The sequence below is a fragment of the Bufo gargarizans genome, chromosome 5 (genome assembly GCF_014858855.1).
Source record: "Bufo gargarizans isolate SCDJY-AF-19 chromosome 5, ASM1485885v1, whole genome shotgun sequence".
NCBI lineage: Eukaryota > Metazoa > Chordata > Amphibia > Anura > Bufonidae > Bufo > Bufo gargarizans.
The window spans coordinates 320,158,928-320,179,348 of record NC_058084.1 but is presented as its reverse complement, the minus strand read 5'-3'; the positions used below and the strand labels follow the sequence as shown (position 1 = coordinate 320,179,348).

At 41.2% G+C, this 20,421-nt stretch overlaps 1 protein-coding gene across 1 annotated transcript in view; it reads left to right on the top strand.

Annotated features, from left to right (window-relative positions):
* BLOC1S5 (biogenesis of lysosomal organelles complex 1 subunit 5) overlaps positions 1–15,772 on the top strand; it is a 64,944-nt gene extending 49,172 nt beyond the window's left edge. Inside the window, exons 4-5 of the mRNA XM_044294279.1 lie at positions 4,760–4,818; positions 15,240–15,772. Of these exons, the coding sequence (XP_044150214.1) occupies positions 4,760–4,818; positions 15,240–15,416 (236 nt within the window). The 3' untranslated portion in view covers positions 15,417–15,772. The remainder of the gene's footprint in view (positions 1–4,759; positions 4,819–15,239) is intronic.
* The last annotated feature ends 4,649 nt before the right edge of the window (positions 15,773–20,421 follow it).

Sequence of the window (20,421 nt, the reverse complement as noted above, 5' to 3'; positions counted from 1 at the left end):
GTCCGCAAAAAATATGCATGACATCAGTGTGAATTCCGTATTTTGTTGAACGGAACAGCTGGCCCTTCATAGAACAGTACAATCCTTGTCTGTAATGCGAACAATAAAAGGACATGTTCTATTTTTTGCGGGATGGAAATACGGACATACGGAAACTGAATGCGTAACTTCCGTTTTTTTGTGGACCCATTGAAGTGAATGGGTCCGCAAAAAAAAAAATGGAACGGACACGGAAATAAAATACGTTCGTGTGCATGAGCCCTAATGCTGCTTGACTAGTTTTAATGATGTTTCAGTGTAGTGCATAATGGACTATCTGTCTGTTCTCTTAAATACCCCCTATATGCCATGTTTTCAGTGCCTTGAAGCAATTGGTGTGGACCAAAGTATGCACCGTTCGTCCTGTTCACCACACAATTTCAGTCCAACATGTTCTAAAGTATTAATTGTTTCTGCAAAGTCTTGCATTCTTTGGATCAACCAAAATATACTGCATGTCGAAAAGGCTAAAAAAAAATGTGTTTAGCTCTTTTTATTATATTTTTTTCGTGCCTTTAGCTCTTGCCAAAAAATAAGAAAGTGACACGAGCTGTCAAAATAAACCCTGAGCTATGTAAAATTCAGTCCTATTGTGGTTTTAAATCTGGCTTCTGGCAGAGTTTTCACACTTGTGAATTAGCTGAGAAAGTTTCTGACCGTTGATACTTAACCAGAGAAATATATATATTTTTATACATTTTAAAAGTCTGAGATGCAACCTGTTCATGACTTAGGTGAATAATCTTGTGCATAAAACGTGTTGCATGCTTGCCACCTTGGGTTTATGATAATTGCTGTATTTTCCGCACCTTAAGACGCACCTGACCATAAGATGCACCTAGGTTTTAGAAGGGGAAAATAAGAAAAAAATTTTTTCCATCAGACCCCAAATAAATAAATAAACTTGGCTCTCCTGCTCCAGGTGGTGCTGCCACTTGCAGATCCATTACACTCTTCCCGCACTCACCCCTCCCTGGCCTTCTGCTAGCGCCTTGCTGCACAGTGACCTGACGTTGCACAGTGTCAGGTCATAATGCGCACTTACACTGTGTGACATCAGGTCACAGTGCGCAGCGCTGGCATAAGAGCAGGGTGTGGTGAATACAGCCAGCATGAGGAGCGCTGTAGGCACCGCTCCCAGATGCTACTGTGTACTAGTGAGCACTTCTTCCATAATGGCAGCACTTGCTTATATTTGCATCATAAGATACATTGCCATTTTTCCCACACTTTTGCGGGGGGGGGGGGGGGGAGGGGAGTGCGTCCTATGGTGCAGAAAATATGTTACATGTTTATTATATTTATTAGATATAAATAATGAGTAGCTAACCAGGAAGAAAACATTCTGTACCCAACAGGTCCTGTTTCAACAATTCCTATATATACAACTGAAGTGGCTAAATGGTGAAGCTTGGTATTACCGCATCTTGTCCCATCAGGACAACCACCTTTCCTAATACAATTGTCTGGCAGGGCTGGAGTCCTAAGTAGTCAGCTGTTGTCAATGTGGACATTTCATCTGATCACACCTTATCTTATCCCTGTTGCAAATGTATTACATGAGGTCCATTGAAACAAGTATGTGATCATGTGGTTTTGCTTCTTTGTATGACATTGGTCATATGGGAAGGAATTGCTCTGATGGAACATCTCCTTTCAGTGACGTTGCTCTTTCTGATTTCTTAATGTGTTTACTACAAAGTGCAAAGCTAAAAGTCTGTGTGAAGGAAACTGGTGTCTCGTAGGGTGTTGCCTCTTCACTTGAAATTTTCATTGTGTGCGTTTAATGTAACTCATATGTTCTTGGGTTTTCAAAGTTTAATAGAAATCACAGTCTTTTGTCCGATGCCACAACTCCTTGTCACACATCTTCTGTTTTTCCAGCCATATTGGTCTGGCCTGAAGTGATCATTTTGCTTTTGATGATGTAGGAAGTAAATATGTTATTGTTCTTTGTTCCATCATGTCACCAGCCATTAAAAATGAAATATAGTGATGCTTGGATTACTATCAGCTTTGTGGAGCTACAGGAAGTTTTGTGTATTTTTTAGCTTACAGCGAAAATTTTCCAGAAGACCACTTCTTTGAGAAGACTTCGCCCACTCCCATCTATTATGCATACTGGTCATCTTCTTTGACAGAACACCTCCACGGAAGACCAGTTTTCAATGCAATTAGTTTGATCATCATATGGTTTTTAAAACAGTACAAATTTTCATATGACAATTTTAAAGGGGTTCGTCCATCTGAGACATTCATAGCATCAATGTCGGATACAGTAGGTGCGTGCCCACCTCTCAATTCACTGCTATGGGACTGCGGGAAATAGCCAAGCCAGTACTTAGCTATTTTCAGAACTCCCATAGTGGAGAGGATAGCCGAGCTTGCGCAGTGTGGTGGCCTTCACGAGGGGGGGGGGATTCTGGAGATAGAAGTGGGTCCCAGAGGTGGTGTGGGACCTGCCTCTACCTGACATTGATGGCATATCCAAACAATGTCTTATATGGAAATACTCCTTTATCTCCAAGTAGATGATTGTTGGGTTGACTAAAAGTTAGGAAATATCCTCAGGACCCCAACAAGCAAGGGCCTATTCATCTGAATGGGACTTAGTTTGCAGTTCTTTGCGCAGTGGCTGGTTGGGAGCCAGCACCCCTTCATTCTTGAGATTACTGCTCCATAAATGGTGGCATATCTTTATGGTAATGGGAAGCCTAAACATGTGAACATACCCTTGAGGCAAGAACAGAAAAACTAGTACATGATCAAGGTTTTGTGCGGTTGGAACTACTACCTAGAACAAAATATGGAGTGCACCCCTTATTAATATGACACCAAATACTCAGTCATGAAAAGGAAGAGAAAAAACGGCATCCAATATAGGCTCTTAACCTGGATCATAGGGAAAATAATCCTTTATTGAATACCAAAAAACAAACAAACCAAAAAAAATGACATATCAAAATAAGATGGTACCCTCCTAGTTGTCTCCAGCATAGTATATGTTCGGCAAATATACAGACAAAACCGTCATAGATGATGATCAGCTATCCTCGGGATAGGTCTTCAATATCCGATCGGCAGGAGTCCAACTCAGTCCAATCAGCTGTTTGAAGAGACTGTGGTGCTCTGGTGAGTCTTGCAGCCTCCTCACAGCTGAGCAAGCACAACGCCGTACATTGGATAGTGGCGGTGCATGGTATTGCAGATCAGCTTTATTCACTTAAATGGGACTGAGCTGCACCTAGGGCATGTGACCGATGTACAGTGACATCACAAGTCTAGGTAGAGGCCTAAGCTGGTTCACAGCTGCCATGTTGACTAAGGCTACTTTCGCATCTGCGCTTTCCTTTTCCGCTATTGAGATCAGTCATAGGATCTTAATAGTGGGGGAAAACCTTCCGTTTTGTCCCTATTCGTTGTCAATGGGGACAAAACTGAACTGAATGAAACGGAGTGCACCAGAATGCCTTCCCTTCCGTATGGTTGCGTCCCCCATCGCGGACAGAATAACGCTGCAAGCAGAGATTTTCTGTCCGCGATGAGCAGGCGTGGAGCAAGATGGATCCGTCATGACTCACAATGTAAGTCAATAGTGGCGGATCCGTTTTCTCGTAAAAAAGGTAAAACCTAGCTATGAATATAGCAATAAAGGCCAAAAACAAAAAGGCACCATAGAAGGTGGCAATACACGTGGGGTTCCTGCTCCTACTTGGTCTTTGGAATCCACCTCATCCTGAAGTGATTGAGTTTTGATCAGCATTTGAACACTTACGCTACTTTTACACTAGCGTTTTTGCTGGATTCGGCAGGGTTCATCAAAAACGCTTCCGTTACTGATAATGCAACCATCTGCATCCGTTATGAACAGATCCGGTTGTATTATCTTTAACATAGCCAAGACTGATCCGTCATGAACTCCATTGAAAGTCAATGGGGGACAAATCAGTTTTCTATTGTCTGAGAAAACGGACCCGTCCCCATTGACTTGCATTGTGGGTCATGACTGATCCGTCTTGCTCCGCATCCCATGATGGAAAGAAAACTGCAGCATGCTGCGGTTTTCTCTCCGGTATGAGAACGGAATGCATTTTGGCGCATTCCGTTCTGTTCAGTTACGTTTTGTCCCCATTGACAATGAATGAGGAAGTTTTTTTTCTGGTATTAACTCTTGAGACCCATGTCGGATCTTAATACCGAAAAATAGAAACGCTAGTGTGAAATTAGCCTTAGATGGTGATTCATGTATTTTTCATTTGTGATGTAAGGATGTTATGTTACAATTTACATTCTATATATTTTTTAAATCTGGAAATAATGTGTTTTTGCCATTCCTATATACAGAGGGTTTGGGATGGTCAATGAACCAGCGACGGCGTGTTGGAGCCTTCTAGAACATGTAAATAAAGGAAGTATTTGAGCCTTCGCTCCATCTGTTAACAATCTGGGACTTGACAAGCCTTTCCTTCCATATGCACAATGCGCTCCAAATTCCCATTGCTTGTCAGCGGTATAAAGTGATGGGGCCTTAATATCCCTTCCTGCTTTGGTTTCTTTAAAGCAACGGGGTGCAGTGCACTGATCCAGGGAATCCTAGTTCTCACCCACGGGCACTTCCTGAACATACTGCTAAAGTGTTTTACTACAGTGAGGCTGCAGTCTACCGCACACCGATGTGGACAGGACAGCTGATTAATCCATTCGTATCTATGTCTTTCAGTGGAAGCTGCCAATCTTACCATCCATAGGCTCCAGCAGCGAGAGCAGGAGAATGAGAAGGTAAACATGGCTCACAGCACATTTTGACACTCAACATCCAGGAAACCTGCCGAGAAGCGGAAATATCCTGTGAATTCTGTATTGTTCATGCACATTTTTTATTGTATGCTTATTATAGGCAGAGGCTGCTCTAAAGAAAAAACACCCGAATAGCAAATTTTCCTGGTTATTGTATTATGTATGTATGAACATAATTCATGGATTACAACCACTATCGATGCTGTAGTATTGGTCATTTATAAACCAGCAACTCAAAAACTATAAATGTATCATTTTTAAAAATGTAGTTGTTTGTGATATTGTTGCTTAAAGGCTATGTGCACTTTTATGATTGCATTTTACTCATTTTGGGTTAAATCATATTTTTCAATTGGTTTTTATTAAAAATATTGTGCCGTTCTGTCACAAAGGGTTACCGTAACTGTGTGAATCCTCCTTTTTCTTTCACTTTGTGCCGGTCATCCAATAAACCTTATCTCTAAATTACTAAACAGTTATAAACATGTAAGCCACATTCTTATCAGTAAGATAAGAATTCAGCTATAATGAGTGTATAGAATAAGGAGCCGTCAGCTGAGCTGCCTGACGGAACAGTGAAAATTGAGAGCCGGCTACTAGAGAATCTCAAGCCTGCACAGAGACTAAATTTTGTATAAAGACCAATTGAAAAAACTATTTTAGCTCAAAATGAGTACAATACAATAATTACAAAAATGCCCCTAAAGGAATACATAACCTTTAAGGGTACTTTCACACTTGCGGCAGAAGATTCTGGCAGGCAATCCAGACGCAAACTGATGGCATTTGTCAGATGGATCCGGATGCGGATCCGTCTGACAAATGCATTAAAATACCGGATCCGTGTCATCCGGAAGAACGGATCTGGTATTAATTTTTTTAGCATTTTTAAAGTTCTGCCGGATCCGGCATTCCGGCAAGTGATCAGTATTTTTGGCCGGAGTGAAAACTGCAGCATGCTGCTGTATTTTCTACGTCCAAAAAACGTAAGAGGTACTGAACTGATTCATTCGGAACAGAATGCTCTCCATTCAGAATGCATTAGGATAAAACTGATCAGTTCTTTTCCGGTATTGAGCTCCTGTGACGGAACTCAATACCGAAAAACAAAACCGCTGGTGTGAAAGTACTCTAACGAAACAGCCACACATGTCGTTCATGCTGTAGCAGGGTTGTGTGTGGAAAATCCACAGTGAAAACAGATTTTTAAAAAAAGACGCTGCATAATATTTCTGCAATGGAATGCGCATATGCAGTGTAGATTTTAAATACGCAATATGTCATTTTATGCTGTGGATCTTCACGTTTTTTTGCTACAACTTTTTTTCTTTCCCTAAGGCCTCTTTCACACGGGCGTCACGTTTTGGCTCAGGATGCGTCCCGGGTGCATTGCGGCAAACCCATGCGAGTAGGTACGCAATTTCAGTCAGTTTTGACTGCGATTGCGTTCCGTTGTTCAGTTTTTATCACGCGGGTGCAATGTGTTTTGCACGCGCGTGATAAAAAACTGAATGTGGTACCCAGACCCGAACTTCTTCACTGAAGTTCAGGTTTGGGTTCAAGGTTGTGTAGATGTAATTATTTTCCCTTATAACATGGTTATAAGGGAAAATAATAGCATTCTTAATACAAAATGCTTACTAAAATTGGGCTGGAGGGGTTAAAAAAATAAATAAAATAATTTAACTCACCTTAATCCACTTGTTCGCGCAGGACCTGGGTAATGGACCTTTGATGACATCACTGCGCTCATCACATGATCTTTTACCATGGTGATGGATCATGTGACGGACCATGTGATGAGCGCAGTGACGTCACCACAGGTCCTTTTTCTCAAAGAAGAAAGAAGAGAAGCCGGGCAGCGCGAACAACCATGTTATAAGGGAAAATAATAATGATCGGGTCCCGATCGTCTCCTAGCAACCGTGCGTGAAAATCGCACCGCATCCGCACTTGCTTGCATTGCGTGAAAAACGCACAAAATAGAGCATGCTGCCTAAGGCCTATTTCGATTAGGTCCGGATGCGTTCAGGGTGCGTTCAGTGAAACTCGCACCATTTTGCAAGCAAGTTGAGTCAGTTTTGTCTGCAATTGCGTTCAGTTTACAAACAATATCTCTTAGCAACCATCAATGAAAAACGCATTGCATCCACACTTGCTCCCATTCGCTTCTATGGAGGCAGGGCTGCGTGAAAAAACGCAGAATATAGAACATGCAGCGTTTTTCATGCAACGCAGAACTGATGCGTGTACACAGACCCATAGAAATGAATGGGTCAGGATTCAGTGCGGGTGCTATCCGTTCACGTCACACATTGCACCAGTGCGGAAAACTTGCTTGTGTGAAAGGGGCCTAAGTCTCCCACTTTTAGTCAAATTTTATTAAAACTCTATACTAGGAGCAGATGAAGGATTATCACATTTTGTGGATTATCAGATTCTGGATTAAAGAAATTTAGCTAAATTATTTAGTTACCTGATTGCAGCAAGATACCGCACTGTTACCCCTCCAAGGTTTGGGGAAAGATAAAGAAGTCACAAAATCATGATGGGAATAATTCAAATTCATCCTTTCTGAATGATAACACATTTTTCTTAATAAAAGCATCAACTGCAGGACAACATGCAGCTGAATGCAATTTTAAAGCGTGGATATCCTAGCGGGGCCATGGGACGCTTGCGACGCTGCCTCGCCGTAACTTCAATACCGCACAGCCATTAAAGGGGTTATCCAACCCCTATAATGCCCCCCCAAATGTCCGGCCCCCTTACACAGATTGTATTTACCTCGCTGCCCGGTAGCTGCGTCGCTTCTGATGCCCGCACATCCGCTACTCCATCTCCCCATCGCGCGGATGAATACATCTAGCGACGGGGGCTGCCAATTTCATTCAGGCCCTTTGGACTCGAAGACCTCCCTCTGTTGTAACTTTTTAACATAAACTCTTTACTTCTCCCTCATCCCTATAAGTTCCAGTATTTGCCATGTAAGGTCACTTACATTATGTTTCTTCTAAAAATGTTTTGTAACAGTGTTCTCTTTATATTTCTCATTCTTTGTCATCCTCTTTCAAAATTTTCTCATACACTTAGAGGATTTACGCTCATTAAGCCGCAGTTTAATAGATCACGAGTGCCGAATGGTCTTTTCAGCAAATAAACCACTGATCTAGTATCACATGTGCAAAAATATGTCAGCTGAATTATTTCTCCACTCATCGGATTATACAATGTCGCCTTTAAAGGCTACACCTTCAGGGGGCAATTTCTTTTTTCTTTATATAAAATTCTGTCAGAAAATGTTTGTCTAGCATTGTTAATACTACTTTCACTTTCTGTCGGCCTTTATCTCTAAATTACCAAGAGATCATAAACACCTATTTAAGCCACATTCTTAGCAGTAAAATATAAGAATTGAGCTATTGAGTGTTTGAGATAAATAAATAAAAAATGCCTTTAGTACGTTGCCTATAATGTCAGCGTCGCAGGTCCTAATAGTGAAGAGGGTAACAGTTGACATACAGAAGTTACGTTTTTGGTTGGACCGCGCTGCTTCAGGAAATCATGGAACCAGAAGCATTCAGAAAAATTGGACATGGGAAAGCATTCAAGCCACGCGAAGCCTCCCTCTCTCTCTTTCTTCCGAGCTTCTGTGAAAAACCAAAGGTTGCGACAATAGTGAAGCACCTTCACAGGAGTTGAGTTAAAAGGGTTTATTATACTCACAAACTCAGTTTTTCCAATTTTTCTGAATGGTTCTGGTGCAGGAACTTCCTTCCTAGTTTCCTGAAGCAGCGCGGTCCAACCGCGAGAAAAGGACTCCAAATTTAACCCAAAAAAATTGACCTGGGTGTACATAGCCTTGAGTAACAGAATTGCAATGTTGACAGGTTAGACAAGGAAAGGTCCCTCTTTCCGTTCTCATTCTCATCAGTCTACTTTTATTCATCTTTTCATCACATCTCTGTTATGAGCAGATAATTATTAATTATTTTGGGTCACTTTGCAATCCTTTTTACCTTCCCTGTATGTCTGTCATATGTACTTACAAACATAAATTAATCCTTCTTATCTCTCTTTCACATGAATCCTTTCACTGATCTTTAAAGGGGTTATCCCATAATTTATGTAAAAAAATTAAATCAGACATCATATCGTACATGACTATCTCTTTGTAACAAAGCTAGAACCAGCCCTGTACCTCACATGGGTCCAGAGATCTCCATATTTACTGCTCCAATAGCTCTGCTGGATTATATTTAGCCTGGCAGCTCAGGGGACGTGTCCCTTCTGCTGCAGCTCTCTCCCTGTAAGGGTCCAGTCACATGTCCGTAAGTGGTTTGCGGATCCGCAAAACATGGACAAAGGCAATGTGCGATCCGCAATTTGCGGACTGCACATCGCCGACACTATAATAGAAAATGCCTTTTCTGGTCTGCAATTGCGGACAAGAATAGGACATGTTCTATTTTTTTGGGGAACGGAATTGCGGATCCTGAAAATGCGGATCCCGGAAATGCAGATCCGCATCCGTTCCAGCCCCGTTGAAAGTGAAAGGGTCCGCACCCGTTCCGCAAATTGTGTGAATGGACCCTAACTGTTACAGCATCTAGCAGAATATATGGCTGGTGGCAGTTGAAGATTTAAATTGAGCATGTGCGACCACCTCAGTGAGTTGGATAAAAAAATAAAGAAAAGAACAAATAGATGGGGCTAAACAGAAACATTTTATTGAATACTTCACAGGCTACATCATTTTTAATTACAGGCAATTACAAAAATATTCATTGAAAAATGTATAATTCATGACACAACCCCTTTAATCCTCATTATCCTCCGCCTAGGATATCCCCGGTCAACACATTCTTTACATATTTTCTCCTTATAAAACTCTAATGTACTAGATATCATCTCTATTCTAAGCCAACTGACTCTCAAATACATGTGTGGCATGATAGCTAGAAAAATGATGTTGTTTGGCACTAATTAAAGGGGTTTTCTCACTTTAGCAAATGGCATTTAACACGTACAGAAAGTTAATACAAGATGGCTACTAATGTATTGTGATTGTCCATATTGCCTCCTTTCCTGGCTTTATTCATTTTTCCATCACATTATACACGGCTCGTTTCCAACAACCCCTTTAATAAAATAAAGGGGTGATGAATTATGAAAATAATAGGTTGTCCTTGAAACACTTTGATTTGGATATCTGTGCGGTGGCAGAACTCCGCTGTGTTAAAGGACTTTGAACCGCAACCATATGTACTAAGCCTACGTTCACAGGAGTAGCCTGCCAGAGTTCACCGTATCTGGCATAGCCGGATAATGCCGTGAACCGCCGGACACCCATTGATTACAGTGGGATCCGGCTACTTTCTGGCAAAAAACAAACAAACCAAAAAAACGCTTTCTTAATACTAAAGTGAACCTAGGGTAAGAAGAATGATCAGTGTTATCAGATCACCTATTGAATATCCTAATGATGAAAGTATTCGATTGCCTTTATCTATAGATTGTTGTGACATAGCAATTCCATTTATTCTGTTTTACTAAAGAATAGGACATTTATATTTTAACATATATTTTTTTTTCCCTGGAAAACATTGATCTTCACCACCAGGGGGCATCAGTGGTACATAGCACACTTGCCTGGAAATTCTTGCGTTCCATGTTAACCCATGCTGCCCTTTGGTGTCTTCATTTTTCCACACATTCCCTTTCTTGTTTACATTGTAATACCTTTTTTTTTTCTTTTTTGTTACTTATTTAAGTGTAAATTCTAGACATGTTGTAGAATGCCGAAAATGCCATAGTTGGAAGGTAAAGCTTACTACTGTTGGTCTTTATGCACTACCTGCAGTTCATAATAGGCGAATACATGCATCACTCAAGCGTCCTGTGACTCCTTGTTTGACTTCAGCATTAAGTAAACTTGCTTATGTGACCATATGAGTTGTCAGGGCCCTGACCTCCAGTACTTCTACCATTCATTTTCTGCATTTAAACCCTTGCTGGTACCGTAGAAAATCCAGGGCATGCGTTTTTACTGAAGTCATTTCAAGATTACTCATGTTATTTTAGCATTACCGTAATTTCAGTTACAAAAATAAATAAAAGATACGGCTGCCATTATGGCCCGGGAGTCAGAATTTATAAAAATGTAACTACTCTCTGGCTTCATACAAAAAGTAATAAATATTCTATATTAATATTGTATATTCATGTAATTTTGTTATTAGCTTGTTGCATATTATTTACCTTCATAGTCATGTAGAAATTAGTAAATGGTAATATTATAAATATGTTTGCTCAATATAAGACCCTGATTTATCTAAGCCTGATGTTACTAATTATTATACATGAGCCATTTCTAAAGAGTCTGGAGTCAGAATGTGGGGAAAAAAGAAGAAATGGAGACTGAAAATGCCCGAAGTGAACAGAGACATGAGGGGCTTTGCCGTTTCTAGTAGAATGCTTCACCCCCAGCCTGCTGTGCTGACGTCACTGTGCACAGTACTTTATCACGGAAGTGAAATCATCAAGCCATATTCTTTGTGAGCACAATGGGGGAGATTTATCAAAACTGGTGTAAAGGAAAACTGGCTTAGTTGCCCAAGAAGCTTTGAAAATGAAAGATGGAATCTGATTGGTTGCTATGGGCAACTAAACAAGTTTTCCTTTCCTCTAGTTTTGATGAATCTCCCCTAATATTTTTTTTTCTATCATTTGCGGTACTTTTGGTGTTTGTTTTAAGGCTGTTTTTTCTCCAAACTGAAATGGCTCACGGTAATAATATTTCACAAGTGCAATGTAGTGTATGCCTGTGTCTAAAAATACATCTGGGGGTTGCCTGGCGCGGAGATGCAACATTTTTTTTGTGACTTTTTAAAACATCATAAATGAGACTTAAGGCGACTTGCACATGCCGATTTCGGTGCGTTTCTGCACCATATCCACAGCAAACTCCACTCTTGCCCTTCATTGGAAAAGGGTGAAATCCGCAGCTAAAACCACAAACGTAATTACCATGATGCAGATTTGGAAATCCCCACGGCAGGCCAATTTACACACGGAAATAATCCACCAAGTGTATGTGAGATTAGTGTAATCTTATACACTTGATGATACTGTACTATGCTGCGGTTTTTCTGCGCAGGTGGCCTTAAAGGTATTCTGATCTGAAATCCTGACTTTTGGGTGAAAAAGCCTGTCTTATAGTGCAGAATTTTTATTTTATTTTTTTAAGTACTAAAACTATATAAATTTGGTATCGCTGTAATTGTTCTGAATTCCCAGTTTTACCACACATTGAGCACTGTAAAAATAAAGCCAACCCAGTTCCACCCTAAGGAGATACATTATGTGCTATTAAAAAGTACAACGCTTCCCATAAGAAAACAAGAGCAGATGGTTATATCAACAAAAAATTAGAAAGTTATGGCTCTTGGAAGGTGCGGATGAAAATGGCTGTAAAGGGAAGTTCATGAGGTTTGATGATCTTTGTGAACCCCTTATCTTCTAATAACTCACTTCTGATTTAATAACTTGGACATGTCGTGAATATTCTCATTCGGAATGAGCGATTCACATAAAACTTTGTTAGAATACTGTACGAAGCGAGCGCTCCGTACAGTATTAGAATGTATTGGCTCCTATGAGCCGAAGTTATTACTTTGCGAAGCCTCGCGGGACTTCGGGTAATAACTTCAGAAATTAATTTCTACTGTAAAAAAAACTTTTTCCGAACTCGGGTTCGGTTCTAAGGTACCACCTGAAACCGAAACAGAGTTTGGTAATAGGTTTTTAACAGTAGAAATTAATTTCCGAAGTTATTACCCGAAGTCCCGCGAGACTTCGCAAAGTAATAACTTCGGCTCATAGGAGCCAATACATTCTAATACTGTACGAAGCGCCCGCTCCATGCAGTATTCTAACAAAGTTGTATGCGAATCGACTTTGAATATTTCATCCGCAGTCGATTCGCTCATCCCTAATTCTCATGTACTCAATATAAACATATGTCCTACCTACTTCAGACACTTGACTCTGTGGAAAAGTCTTGACACACAACATTTACTTTAAAGCTGCTCTGCTTTTTTCAGCACGCTAAATTTATTTTGTAACCTTTTTAGGGCCATGCGGAAACTGCCAAAACTGCTTTCCTTAAATGATGGGTATATTTTAATTCTTTAAACTAAGAAGATTAAACCTTACTTGTTTGTATTAACCTCAAGAGCGGGAAACCACGATGACCTATACACTCCCACTAAAAATCAACAGTGGTCTCCAGTCTGTGGTCAAGACTGTAGTGGTGAAAGCCCACAGGAGCGGTTCGTACAGTGCCCCCTCTGTTTACTGAAAAAGAGGGGAAAATGCTTAGAAAGGTCACTGCACAAAATAACTTTGGAAAAGGACCGTGTAACCCGTAGCCCCTGCTGTTTTTAAAACTGTCTGAGGCACTCCTTTCGAAGATTCAACTTTGCCAAGGCTGAAAATTGTTATTCTGTACAAATATCAATGTTAATAAGAAGACACCACTTATAACTTGGTGTAGTTTACATTTCGGAAAAATGTACTAATATCCCAAATGTTGTATTATAGGGATTTGCAGCTTCCATCCGTGCATATCATGTCTTACGAGCAAAATAATTACTAATGCTGTGTAGTATATGTTTTTGTTATATAGTGGGGGTCATTTAGCTGACGTATGTAATTGTATGGCATGTGTCAGGGCCATATGCTTGGTGTATACAGCTGGAGCATGTCCTGACGTATATGGCAAACCTGTTTGTTCACAAAGCCTAGTTAATGCTTGCTTACACATATTTTTGATCCAAGGGCTGCATTACGTAGTTACTTTGGACTTGATTGTGTACACAAGTGTGGCCATAGAAGTGTAGTGAGTGGCACAATGTACGCAGATGACACACTATGTCTGCCAAATGTTACCAGGCACTGCTTGTAGCTTCGTTATACTGTCGAGGGACGTCTAGATCTTGTTCACACAGTGCAGTTTTCTCCATGTGTTTTAATAAAGGAAAGATGTCTCTGTTGCGGATTCATCCTCACTTCTTTTTCTTCATATTATGCCAATCGGTAAAATGTTCTGGTTCTAAATCACCAGTTTTTTTTGGGAAGGGTATGACACTGTACACGCATGCATATATTACTTAGAAGGTGGCTGTATACCTGTGGCTGAACACAAAATTACCATTTTGCGGGATGCATGAATAAGCTGCAAATACCATCGCCCTACTTTTACTAACTTACCTTAAAATAACATGTGGACAGAGTGAAAATACGTGCGCAAATCCAACACCAAACATCCTAAAATATTTAGTTGGCAGAGTCCATATGAGATTGACAGATTCACTCCCGGGGTCATATTTTGTAAAGTAGGATATCTTGAATCCCTGTATGAAAAGGCACTTATACCTAAAAAATATTTTAAAAAAAATCCTTGAGCTGTTTGTGAAAGGGGTTGTCCAGCTGTGAAACATTTTTGGGGAACCCTCCTCCCCGCTGGCCCAGTGGAGGGATACATACCTGCTCCCCACCACTCACCCACCTGGCTCCTGTGTTCCTCGGCCAGTCATTGGCTGCAGTGCCACACATGACCCCTGTCCATTCTCGAAAGTTGACAAGTTGGGACCAGAGTGCGGTGTGCAGTGGGGAACAGGTAAGTATGCAGTACTAAAGGGATTTGAGTGCTCTGTAGAGCCCTTTGGTTGGAGATCAGACTTTTGGGGATTTTTTGGGCAGGACTTCCCCTTTTAAAGAGGACCTGTCGGCTCCCCTGATATAAATATTTGTATTCCCCATGGAATACAAGTGGGGAATCTTTTTGAAGAACTCTGTATTAGTCTTCCTAGAAATATATGCATAGATTGACAACTTGGTGTCACTTTCCCCTTGTCAAAGGGTTGTGTCCCTACAGTCAGCACTGATTGGACAGTGTCAGCGTGTGCATTGACAACAACTCTAAACAGTCGTCAATTTATTCATACATTCCAACTGAGGAATGACACAACCAATCTAACAAGTGATGCTATAGAATTGTTGTCATGGGGAATACAGGCCAAACTGGGTCATGAAACCTCTTATCGGTCAATTGTCCAGTTATATTTCAGCCTGTAATAAATTAAGGGACTATGTTAAAAAATGGCTGCCATTCCTAAATGGTCAATGCAATCCTTGAATTAAAGCTAAAAGTCTACACTTCAGTCACATCTTGATGTTTCAGATTGTGTCTCTGTCCCACTATCTCTGGACGTGACCGTACAGAAATAAGAAGTTAGAAATACATTTTCCTTGACCTTTTGGACCAGTGATGATCGATGCAGCAGTATGGATGTGGCTGTGGTTTGCATTCTAACAACTATTTTTATTTTCTTCTTTAGAGTAAGACAGCAGCCCAACTTAGACATGAGAACTTTCGCTCGCTGTGGGAAGCGTTCATGAAGGAACAGGAGCAGAGACGTTTGGCAATAGACGAGGAGCACAATAAAGCCGTATTGCGTCTAAAGGAACAATACGCAGAGATGGACAGTGAGCTCTCCAAAATGGCTACCTTTTAAAAACAACCCTATGCACTTCATAAAACATGCCTGTGATCCATAGAGGCGTGCTTGCCATTCTGTTATCATCAGCGGTGAGAATCTATTACCTCATATCAAGTGCCTGAGGAAGATCAAGATCTAGAACAAGACTGAGCAGTGCAGGAGATTCATGTATAGATGTATAGTATGCTTTTTTATCATGGATGGTTGGTCTTGTGTTTGTGCTTGTTCCTAGATTATTGTTATCACCTTTGTATTTGATCTGTTTTATGTAAACACTGCTGTACACTGTACAAATATCACTGTGAGCAATATCTAGCTCCTGCTCTACCTTAGAAATAATTCAGCAATAAAATAACGTGGTACAGAAAGAAGCAAGCTAAGAAAAATTAGAAGTCATTTATTGAAAAAAAAAAAAAGCCTTTGGCGAGTACACATGAATCACGTTGCTTTTTCATAGAGATATTATTGGTCTACTGTACATAAAGATTAATGTAAATTTGTTGTTGCAACTGCACACTATTCCACAGTCTTTTACCTGCTTCACGGAAAACCTTTTTTTTCCTCTTCAATTTCTGTATTGCGGTCCACATATGCATCCATGGATGCATTCATTATTTAAAAATTTCTGTAACTTCAATTCATTATAGTGACCAAACTACCACCTTCATTGCCGGTTGAGAGCATTTTTATATATATATATATATATATATATATATATATAGTGCGTCATTAGAGAACCTTAGGTTCCAGACGACTGCTGTCATATCTATGTAGTCATTTAGACCCCTTATTCATTTTTGTGGTAAATGAAAATATAAAGATACAGCTTTTGCAAGACACCACTTGAGAAGAAAATATGAACTCTATGATAGTGTCTATCCCCAAAATATGACATAAAGGATGCTGACAGTTCCTTACCCAGTTAGACTGCAGCCCCTGTAGCAGCCGCCATTGACCACATGCCAAAGATGGCTACTCAGTAGAGGTTGCAGTAAAGGAATATTAGCTCCCAAACATTGGTCCTGCCATGACAACAGTGATTGGCAGCATAATGTGCTATATCGGTGGAGCTACAACAGGGAGAAGAATTCTGGTCTGACCTGAGGGAGTTGCAGCATTATACTGAGCGAGGGGTACATTAGTTAATACAGAAGGGGCTAGGGGAGGTCTTGTGTACTGTGAGGGGCATAGCAATATGTGAAGCCAGAGGGACCAGCTGGTCAGTGTAGCTGAGCTATTGAAGCCCCATTGTTGGCATCTGAGTAATCACCTGGTGAGTGTTACAGATTACCCACCCTTAAGGTGTATTTAGATGGGATGTTTCTGCAGCCGATCGTCAGGAAGGAAGCGTTCGCTATTGCGATCCCTAGCCCTCATACAGATTCATGGTTTCTGAGCAGCAGATAGTTGTTTAGACCACACGATCTGCTGCCCAGAAACTATGATCGGTTGTGCCTGCATGAACGACAGGATGATTCGATGAACGAGCATTTCGCTCATTCATTGGCTAATCAGCGGCACATTTACACGGGCAGATTGTCGGGAACGACCAGGGCCATTCCCGATAATCTGGACGATTATTGGCTTGTGTAAATGCAGCCTTACTATTCAAGGACAAGTGTACAGGATAGGCCTACCTGTCTTTCTCAGGCTGGTTTCACAAGGGCGTTGCGGGAAAAGATGCGGATGCGTTGCGGGAACATTCATGATTTTTCCCCACGTTTTAGTGCGTTTTGCACGCGCGTGAGAAAAAGCGGCATGTTTGATACCTAGACCCGAATCCGCACTTTTTCACAGAAGTTCGGGTTTGGGTTAGGTGTTCTGTAGATTTTATTATTTTCCCTGATAACATGGTTATCAGGGAAAATAATAGCATTCTTAATACAGAATGCTTAGTAAAATAGTGATGGAGGGGTTAAAAAATTTTTTTAAAAAATTAAACTCTCCTTAAACCACTTGTTCGCGCAGCCCATCTTCTCTTCTTTCTTCTCCTTTGAGGAAAAGGACCTGTGGTGACGTCACTACGGTCATCACATGATTCATCACCATGGTGATGGACCATGTGATGAGCACAGTGATGTCACCACAGGTCCTTTTCCTCATAGATCGTCAAAGAAGAAGACAGAAGAGAAGCCGGGCTGCGCGAACAAGTGGATTAAGGTGAGTAACATTATTTTTTAACCCCTCCATTACTATTTTACTAAGCATTTTGTATCAAGAATGCTCTTATTTTCCCTTATAACCATGTTATAAGGGAAAATAATAAGGATCGGGTCCCCATCCGATTGTCTCCTAGCAACCGTTTATGAAAATCGCATGGCATCCGCACTTGCTTACGGATGCTTGCGATTTTCACGCAGCCCCATTAACTTCTGTGGGGCCTGTTTTGCATGAAAAACGCACAATATAAGCTTGCTGCGATTTTTCACGCAATGCACAAGTGATGCGTGAAAATCACAGCTCATGTGCACAGCCCCATAGAAGTGAATGGGTCCGGATTCAGTGCGGGTGCAATGCGTTCACCTCATGCATTGCACCCGCACAGAAAACTCGCCCATGTGAAAGGGGCTTTACGTCGTGACCCTCTTTCCTGCAGCTGATTGGACTAGGGCAGATTGAGGACAAGTAATTGCTTGCCTATATCTGTGTAGATTTGTTTAAAAAGGTAAAGAGGTATAGAGGCATTAAGCAATTATCTATATATAGGATAGGTAATAATTGCTAGATCAGTGGGTGTCCAACCACTGGGTCCTCACCAATCTCGAAAACTGGGGTCCCCTGTTTGTATATAGCAGAGGTAGAGCATGTGCCATGCTGTTCCATTCAAAGTATATGGGACTGCTGAAAATAGCTGAGTGCTGTGTTTAGCTAGGTCCATGAGTCACACAAATTTGGAGCAGCAAAATGCATACTAGACTGCCACTCGATTCAACCAGGGGATATGGGACCCTATGCTGACAATGGGTTAGGTTCTCAGTGGTCAGTCTCCTACCAATCTAGTAGTTATCACCTTTCAAGTGGACAAGTTATAGTTGCTTATTGCCAAATACCCCTTTTATTTTTTACGTGGAAATGATAATGGAGGGTGGGCAGAAGCCCCTTCAGAAGTTTGCCATGGGGCCGAGCCTATCATAGTTACAACCCCCAGCCCCCCCCCCCCCCCCCCCCCATATGTGTTCTATAGCTTCACATTTTAATTCTCCTAAATTATGTTACTGCAAGATTTGTGTGTGTGCAGATGTAATCCCATGACTCGATTATGTAAACGCCCACAAAGCATATAACGCCAAATCTACTTGAATGATTGTAAAATGTGAACCAAAGCCATCATTGACTGAAGAACAAGTCAAGTCAATGATTAGATCAACATTGTTTGACCGCACTAAATATCTTAAAGGAGTTGTTCTATCACAAGAAGTTATGTCCTATCCATATGGTAGAGCAGGAATCGGCAACCTCCAGCACTCCTGCTGTTCTGAAACCACAACTCCCATAATCCTCCTTTTGCTTCTACGGGAGTTACAAGAATAACTGATAAAATGTGCATGCTGGGAGTTGTAGTTTCACAACAGCTGGCGTGCCCCCCCCTGGGGCAGAAGATAAGTATCTTATTGCTTGGATCCTCGCAGATCACAAGAATGAGGTCTTGGAGTGAACAGGGTGGCAGTTACGCATGGTTCTAATTGTCTTTGTTATGAGAGGTTCACAATGTCAAACCCCTGACAGGAAAAGGGTTAATCCCTTTTAAAGGCATTATCTGGCAATTTGATATCGATGGCCTATCTGCAGGATAGATCATTAATATCAGATTAGTGGGACTCCCAGCACCCCTGCGATCAGCTGCTCGAGGAGGCCGAGGTGCTCCTATTCCTAGGCCAGTGACGTCATCATACGTCGGTCATGTGACAGGTGCAGTTCAGTCCCATTAAAGTGCATGGGGCTGTGCTGCAATACCAAGCACAGCAGCTATACAATGTATGGCAATATGCTTGGTAAGCAGTGAGGAACCTGCAGCGTTCACCGGAGGATATGCTATCAATATCAAATATTCTTGGATAACCCCTTTACCTGTTCCGGTTAGAAGATGCATGTAAGCATATCATTATTTGCCATGGATGGTCACCACAGCTATTTTTCTCTTAAGTTTTTATATATGCTCAATTTTCATTTCTTCCACCACATCTGTATTCCAGCTCTATACCTGTCACGTCGGACGTCACTATACCACCATGTGTTTTGAAATAACCAAATTAAATGCCATAATGAAAGGATGTTTTTATGACTTTTGCATTTAAAATTACATTTTAGTCATCCCGTGTCTTCAGGTAGGAAAATCTAGAACGATTTTAATATCATTTCAGTGATTGCAATTGCATAAGTGCAACAATGGTAGCCTGTGTCAGTTTATGGCTTTATGTCAAAGCTCCCTTCCTGGCAACTCGGTGAAAATGTGATTACAGTGAGTGCAGGAGATGGAATAAATATTTGAGATTTCTTACAATAACACCGAGCTGCAGCCAAGCTTCCCTATCCGCTACTGTTGGTCTGAGGTGTCATCAATCATTGCTGGGTAACCGGCCTGAAGAAGGAGTTCGCCATCTCTAGAACGTGTTGGAATGCTGGTCGCTGCAACTGGGATTTTTGTACCTGATGCATGTAAAAGAAAGTGTCTATGATTATAACAGACCTTCCCCAAAGATGTGTTACTTGTTGGAAGCTGTACAATGGGTCTTTCACAGGGTGGCGGCACTCCGTGTCTTCTGCATTTCGGGGCATTAAAGGTGGATTGTGCTGTATCTTCCTACACTTCTACCTTGTTTTATTTTTACAAGCATGCAGAAGAGTACATGTACTTAGACTTCTAGACTGCGTAAAGGAAGCCTGTCACTGTTTAACCAGGCACAATGGGACGCATTCATCACGCATTTTACGCTACAATTCTGGCGTGTAAGTCAAAAATTATGGTGCACCCCATATTTGCGGCATAACTAGCGACTTTTCAAAAGTGGCACGACAAGTG